Source organism: Poecilia reticulata, chromosome 2 (genome assembly GCF_904066995.2).
Source record: "Poecilia reticulata chromosome 2, P_reticulata-male-v2, whole genome shotgun sequence".
Classification (NCBI taxonomy): Eukaryota; Metazoa; Chordata; class Actinopteri; order Cyprinodontiformes; family Poeciliidae; genus Poecilia; species Poecilia reticulata.
Genome location: NC_088831.1, coordinates 15,544,041 through 15,552,170, shown reverse-complemented (window position 1 = coordinate 15,552,170; position 8,130 = coordinate 15,544,041). Strand labels below are relative to the sequence as shown.

At 44.4% G+C, this 8,130-nt stretch overlaps 1 protein-coding gene across 1 annotated transcript; it reads right to left on the bottom strand.

Moving 5' to 3' along the window:
- Positions 1 to 4,185: 4,185 nt before the first annotated feature.
- arl4cb (ADP-ribosylation factor-like 4Cb) lies at positions 4,186 to 7,600 on the bottom strand. Its single transcript, XM_008438507.3, has one exon. The coding sequence runs from the start codon at positions 7,089 to 7,091 to the stop codon at positions 6,507 to 6,509; it is 585 nt and encodes a 194-aa protein (XP_008436729.1). The 5' UTR covers positions 7,092 to 7,600; the 3' UTR covers positions 4,186 to 6,506.
- Positions 7,601 to 8,130: the final 530 nt, after the last annotated feature.

Here is an 8,130-nt window from a genome sequence, read left to right as displayed (position 1 = left end):
TAAATCAAGTCCATCATTAAATTCATAACTGATTACGTTTCAAATCCAACTCTAACCAGGTGGGTTTTCAGCTGTTTTACCGTTTTCTGGAAGTTTGTTCCAGATTGTGGTGCATAGAAGCTGAGTGCTGCTTTTCCTCGTTTGGTTCTGGTTCTGGGAATTGTAGAGCAGAACCTGAGGGGTCTGGAAGGTTGGTACAACAACAGCAGATCTTTATAGTATTGTGGTGCCAAACCGTTCAGTGATTTATAAACTAAACAGTATTTTAAAGTCTATTCTCTGAGCTACAGGGAGCCAGAGTAGGGACTTTAAAACTGGTGTTATGGGCTCTTTCTTCCTGGTTTTAGTCAGAACAGCAGCAGCATCTGGATCAGCTGAAGCTGATTGATTTGTTGGACAGATCTGTGAAGACTCTGTTGCAGTAATCAATGCTACTAACGATAAACACATGGATGAGTTTCTCTAGAGCAGGGGTGTCCAAAGTTGGTCCTCTAGCTCCTGCATCCTGCACGTTTTAGTTCTATCCCTGGTGGTACTAACAACCTTTTCAGCATGTCAATGTTCCTCTTAGGGCTTCTAACGAGCCGTCATTTGATCCAGGTGCATTAAACCAGGGAGAGAACTAAAACATGCTGGATGCCGGCCCTCCAGGACCCACTTTGGACACCTCTGCTCTAGATCTTGACATCAGTCCTCTAATCCTGGAGATGTTCTTCAGGTGATAGAAGGCCGACTTTGTGACTGTCTTAATGTGGCTCTGAAGGTTCAGGTCAGAGTCCATCGCTGGTTTTAGTTGTAATAACTGAAGCTGTGCATTGATTGTGGTTCGCTCCTCTTTAGGTCCAAAGATAATAACTTCAGTTTTGTTTCTGTTCAGCTGGAGAAAAAACATCCACACATTTATCTGTTCTCAGCATCTGTTCAGTGATTGGATGGGGTCAAAGGTCACCTGGTGAAATCATAATGTAGAGCTGTGTATCATCCGCATAGTTATGGTAGCTAATCCTGTTTGCTGTTATAACCTGAGCTAGTGGGAGCAGTCATACTTTTACAAAGCTTTAACTGCCAGATCTACTGCTTCTCAGCATTTCTGAGCTGTCCAACATCTAATAAGGCTGAAAATTTAATGTAGAGCTGCGAATTTTCATAGATTGTCCATTTTTCACTTCTTTCGCTGAGATAAAGCGTTTTTGGCCTCTCAGCTTCTGCTCTCATGAAACATAAGATTTAGACCTGGTTCCAATTTAAAACAGACAGATCTGCTCCATTTTCTTACACTTCCAATCGGGGTCGGAAGGGTGTCCATCTCCAGCAACAGGCGATAGGCAGGGTCTCTCTGGACAGGTCTCTAGTCCATCACAGGGCAATCTGAGGAGTTATATCCATCCATCCATTTTCTTTACACCCTTGTGCCTTAGTGGGGTTGGAAGGGTTGCTGGTGCCCATCTCCAGCTAACGTTCCAGCGAGAGGCAGGTTCACCCTGGACAGGTCCCCAGTCTGTCACAGGGCAACACATAGACACACAACCATGCACACACACACTCACACCATGCAGAAAAACTGGGGCCGGGAATCGAACCCAGAACCTTCTTGCTGCAAGGCAACAGCTCTACCAACTGCACCACTGTGCAGTTATATTAAACTAAGGTTGTTGTTTTTTTCTTTGATTGACTTTGGATTAGTTTAGTTCTACTGATTTGCCTGCATATGAATATTTATTGGTACCATTTATTGTTTTGTTTGTTGCGTTCGTGTAAATAATGCTTTATTTCTTGTTTTGATTACCCCTCATACTCAACTGGGTATGAGTTGTGAAATTGCTCCAGGTAGCAAAGCCTGTCTCGCTGTGAAAATGGGTGTCGGAGCAAAATTAACTTGCAGTTCTGAATAAATCCTCTTCAACACATTTTATGTGGAAGCCCGTCTCCGCCTCTTGGTGGGTCCAGCCTGCGCCAATAGCCAGCCCTTCCCTGAAGGGTCCGCCTCCGCCGCTGCCATCCTCCAGACCCTTCATGATGGGTCCAGCTCCTGCCCGCCAGCCGGATCTCTTCCGAGGGATCCGCCTCCATCGCCGTCACCAGCTGGACTTTTTGCAGCAGGGCCTCACTCTGACAATTTAGTTTATTTTGGGGCTGAGTTTGTATTCCCATCCCCACCCTTGTGTTCTGTTTTGGTTTTTTTGTGATCTAAGTTTGTTTCTTTGGACTCTGACCCTCCGTCCTGCACCTCTCTGCCCACCCTGGTTGGGTTGTTTTGGTTTTGGACTTGTTTGGGCGTCTTGTAGCCTTGTAGCTGTGTTTCGTGTTCCCTGATTACCTTCCCTGTGTATTTAGTCCCACGTGTGTCTCTTGTTCTCTGTCAGATCCCTGTCGTGTCTCTACAGTCCCTCACCACCTCTAACCGCAACTCATGACAGTTTATCTCCTTTGGCTCATGTTTCCGATCTAACAGACAGGCAATTCTCACATTTTCAGGATTAACCAAATACAACACACAGACACTGATAGGATGGTTTGGCATTTTACATTGACATGTAACAGAGAATTAAAGCTATTAATCATCACATTGACGTCAGTGCTGGAAATGCTCAACTCAGCATCATGTTATTTCCCCCGGTTTGAGATGCTAGAAGCCTTTATTGGGTGATGAGCTTCAGTCTCGGCTTGAGGCGACCTCGTAGTGCTGCTGTGCATTGTTTGGACAACAGTGACACATACCCACACGAGCAGTCCGTACACAGTGAGGGGGAGGCAGAACAATAAGAGCATGACCTATATATGACAGAGACACATGAACAAAGAGCAGCTTATCATCCCTCTGATTCACTGGAACAGCTGAAACGGCAACAGAGAGCTGATCTACCAGGGCCAGAAGCTATGAGATTAGTCTCGTGCACATACCAAGTCCCAGAGACCGAGCGTTGGTAAATTAACATTGAACTCTGGTCGAAAAGGTTGATTTTTGGTTGAGGTCGACAATTAACGATGGATCAACCATCAAACAACCATCCAATTCTAGCTAAGAGATGTCAGTGAATCAATGTTGTTTTGTGATTGAATTCTAATGATTGAAATGCCGAAGTCTGATCAACGACTGATCGATGTTGAATCAATGTATGCTGTTTGTCGCACATACATTGAATCGATGTGCTGCATTCCTCTCCCATTGCTCCACCACCACCAGCCTGAACCGTCGATTCAAGGCAGGACGGATCCCTGCTTTCATGTTGTTGACGCCAAATCCTGACCCGACCATCCGAATGTCGCAGCAGAAATCGAGGCTCATCAGACCAGGCAATGCTTTTTCGATCTTCTGTTGTCCAATTTTGGTGAGCCCGTGTGAACTGTAGCCTCGGTTTCCCGTTCTTAGCTGACAGGAGTGGCGCCTGGTGTGGCCTTCTGCTGCTGTAGTCCATCCACCTCAAGGTTTGATGTGCATTCAGAGATGCTCTTCTGTTGTAATGAGTGGTTATTTGAGTTACTGTTGCCGTTCTGTCAGTTCCAACCAGTCTGGCCATTCTCCTCTGATCTCTGGCATCAACAAGGCATTTGTGCCCACATTCTGGGCGCAAATGGATACTTTCTCTTTTTCGGACCATTCTCTGTAAACCCTAGAGATGGTTATGCGTGAAAATCCCAGTAGATCATCAGTTTCTGAAATACTCGGACCACCCTGTCCGGCACCAACAACCATGCCACGTTCACAGTCTCTCGAATAACCTCTCTTCCTCGCTCTGACGCTCGGTTTGAACTGCAGCAGATCGTCTTGGCCGCGTCTGCATGCCTAAATGGATTGAGTTGCTGCCATGTGATTGACTGATTCAACATTTGGAGTTCATGAGCAGCCGGACAGGTGTACCTAATAAAGTGGCTGGTGAGTGTATATGTGAAACCTTATTCACATTAAATACTAACCATCGAATGAGAATAAAAAGTCATTGAGACAGAAAACTGCATCATCCAGATGGGTGCTGGCACAGTCTGAGCCCTGGCTGCTGCAATGCAGATCTATAAATTTAACCACCAGCCTCCAGTTTGCTCTGAAGCTCCTTCTACATGCTCTGATTTCAAAGCTGGCTCGTTTTTTTGTTTTTTGCAAATCAGAGCATTCACTAACATGACCTCTTTGTCACCAATCACAGCCTGCCACATCACAATACATAAAGACAAACTGAAATATCCAAATTCTGGGCTTAAAATAGTTTATTATTAAAAAATACTTCCATTTTGGCTTCTTGGTACATGAACAACTTTGCTCTGCTGCTATATTCACACAGTGTGGTTTCCTACTGGTTTGTTTTTAGTAACTGAAAAGTGCAAAGTAGTAGATGCTTCATTTGCTCCAAATAGCAAAACAAAAACAGTCTGTGTGACACACACAGTGTTCAACTGATACCTTAGATGTTAGTGAGGAAACATAAAAAGAGAAAAGTCACCTGTGACCCCGACTTTCACCTGTGGATGGAAATAAAGGTATCTGAGTCAGTTAATTAATGAAGTCCCAATGAGCCACAGTTTCTTCAGCGTTGAAGGGTCAGTCCAGATATTTCACGTGGAATGCAGAAGTCATGTCTGCGTTCCAGATGCTGATAAAAATTGCTCTATAAGAAATGTTTCCACGTCAAATTGCAGTGAGCTTAAAGAAAAGTGATGAAATCCTCAAAGAGCGGGGAAGTCTAACTACTAAACTGCTGAAATGTTCCTGTTATATTTTAAAGACCTCGTTTTCACAGCTTTTTTGTAAAATGAACTGAAACTGTTCGTGCGCTCCTCAACGGCAGAAACGAGCTGTCTCAACCTTTAAAGCTGCTGTATATAACTTTTATAAAAATAGTTTTATACATGTGTGTTCAAACTGTCACTATGTTGTGACAGGGTGGTACGATACAGATAATTTGTGAAATGTCACCATAACAAATTTTGCATTGTCTCAAAAAGTATTGCGATAACAATATTTTTTTGAAGACAATTTTAAACTGATGTGATGGTAATGACATTACAATGCCAGCACATTCTGCCAAAAATAAATACTTTAATTTCAAAAGAACACTAAACACTGGAACTGGTGAACAAAATAAGCAAAACAACCAAAAACAAAAATAAAATGGACTCTCGGTCTCTGTTAATACAAAAAATGCTCTTGAATGAAAACTAAACGCAACATAAAATACAAACTACTTTGAACCAAAAGAGTGCAGATTATGAAGTCTGTATGCTATATTGCCCTTCAGTAATCATTAGATCTGGATAAAGATGGGCACATCCAACTACCTGATGCAATAGTTCAATAGGGATCAGAGGAGAGCAGTTTATTCACAAATCATCTGTGTCATAACATACTGTTATGACATGGTGACAGTTTCAATGAATATGTAAAAAGTATATTTTTCATAAAAGTTATGTAACTGCACCTCACATTAGTAGGCCTAAAGTTTGATTGAGGCTGTCTGTTCTATGAATTCACAGTTAGCTGATAGTGAGTAAGTACAGCAAGATCATTTAATGGAAATTGCAAAAAAAAAAAAAAAAAAAGAATGTTAGGTTTATGACATCTTTGTTTTCCAATGTTGTGTTGGTTTTATCTATACCAAAAAAAATCCTATAACTACAGATGAAGACATAATTATCATCTACAGTATTTTATTTATTTATTTGTTGTTTTGTGAGGGGTGGAACCTATAAAACACTGAGTTTGCATAACATCCGCTAATCACAAAAACATGGGAGTGTCATATTGTGTAAAACTAACAGTTTTATGATATATGCTACTAACAAACAGATTTAGGACAAAAGGTGGAAAAATTGACACCAGGTGTATTTTTTTGCTTATCAATCTATGACTGACTACGTTTAACCAGCTTGTGCCTAGATGACAGCCTCAACCCACAACTTCAGCTAAAAAAAAAAGTAACTTTCTTTGAATGTTAAAAAGCAAACTTTTAACGGGCCGCTCGTGGGAAATTATAGTTGTTCAACCCCACAAATAGGAACATTTCCAGTCTCAGTTGCTCTAAATTTTTACGGATCTGTCCTTCCATCACTCTTAGTTTCCTCACGTTTAACCAACTCTTTGCAATCAGACATCTGTCTACTGGAGGTGAGATGACTTAACAGAATCTAAATTCAAAACAGCCAAACTGTTCCTGTAAAGTTGAAGACAAAGCAGCAGATAAAACAGGCCAGCCCGTTTCTCTCACAATTTCTGTATCACAGGTCTTTCTTTCTTTCTTTGTTTGTTTCTTTCTTTCTTTCTTTGTTTCTTTCTTTGTTTCTTTCTTTCTTTCTTCTTTCTTTTCTTTTCTTTTTTTTTTGGTTTGAAGTTCCATTGACAACCTTGCAACCGTCTGTGTGCAAAAGCATCACTCAGAAAGGGCTTAACAGGTTTGACTCGAAACACAGGATGGAAGCAAACCGGAAGTCCACCCGAACCGGGCGCCGCAAAAATGGCAGAACCCGGGATTCCTCACAGTAAGTCAGGCAGAGTCGGAGTCCAGCTCCGGCCACCGTTACCGCTGCTGCTTCTTCCTCTGCTTCAGAGACTTCCTCCTCTTCACGATCATCTCGTACAGCTTGTCCATGCCCTCGTGAAGCCCCTCTCCGATGATGGCGCACGCGGGTTGAACGTGGTACGTCGTGGAGGGCGCGAGCTCGTGCAGGGCCAGCTGCTTCTCGATGTCGGCCACTGGCAGAGACTTGGGCAGGTCCTGCTTGTTGGCGATGACCAGCAGTGGCGTGCCCTGGTTCTCCGCGAACTTGGTGACCTTATGCAGCTCGGTCTTGGCCTCCTCCAGCCGGTCCACGTCCACCGAGTCCACCACGTAGATGATGCCGTCCGTGCAGCGGCTGTAGGACTTCCACAGCGGCCGCAGCTTCTCCTGTCCACCCACGTCCCAAAAGTGACAGCTGATGCCCTTCGCCGTGCCGTTACTCAGCCTGATCTTCTCCGTGTTGAAGCCGATCGTGGGGACGGTGTTGACGAATTCGTTGAATTTCAGCCTGTAAAGAACGGTGGTCTTACCGGCAGAGTCCAAACCCAGCATGACGATGTGAAGTGACTGGAAGGCAGAGATGTTGGAGAAGCTGTTCCCCATTTTGATGTGCCCTCCACCCCCTCCCACGCAGGAGGATTGGATCCACCCTCCAAAAAAAAAAAAAAACAAACTGGGAACGAAGGTTCCACAGCTCAGGCTCGTTAATTCCTGAGTTGAGGCAGTAAAAAATCCCGCAGGTCGGCAAACAGTGTGGTGGGGGGATTGATGAGCTCTGCTTGGCCCCCTTTGGAGCGGCGATGGAAAAGGGAAGCTGTGAGCCTCCGCAGGACGCAGCGCGCCGTTTATTAGTATTCCCCTCACGCACGTGCATCCATTTGATGACGGGGGAAAACTCCACAGTTCAAACAGTCCTTTAAAAAAAATAAATAAAAAAAAATCTCTCACAGCTTTCGAAAGACAAGCACAAAATATATATCTGTGATGTCCCCAGAAGACGTGAGCGTTACTAAGCACGGGGAAAGCACACACAGATCCAGCAGCAACAAAAATTCCCAGCTGCCTCGTCCTTCGTCCGCTCCGTGTCAGACAAACCCTCCCTCCCCTCCCCTCCTCCTCCTCCTCCTCCTCCTCCTCCTCTGCCGCCGCTCGCTGCAGCCGTTCTGATGTGAGAACGGCTGACGGAGCATCAGAGGGAAGCAGCCGTCGATACGCTCCACCCCTGCAGGACGGGACATGTGCCAGTGAGGCGGCATCCGAGCCGCTGCGGCGAACCAACCGTGTCTGTGCGTTCAGAAACACAGGACGCCACAAAGTGGTTGATATAGAGCTCATGAGAACCTGGAAGGTTTGACTTGGTTAGTTAAGTCAGAAACTGCAGCAAGTTTCCTCGTTGAAATCTTACTTTCCAACAAATGCAGCTTGTGTGCACCGATGATGCCTTGAGCTGCAAGGAGCTGTTGTGTGAGCACGAAGGTGCACTAGTTTAACTTTAGAGAAAGTTGTATATGGAGGAAACATTTTGTATCTAAGAAAATATTACATCAAATATATTATTTATCATATATATCATGTTGGTAGAGCTGTTGCCTTGCAGCAAGAAGGTTCTGGGTTCCCGGCCCCGGTCTTTCTGCATGGAGTT

What these genes read in the sequence shown, in the direction of transcription:
- arl4cb (XM_008438507.3), bottom strand. Translation starts at nt 7,091, where the DNA reads ATGGGGAACAGCTTCTCCAACATCTCTGCCTTCCAGTCACTTCACATC.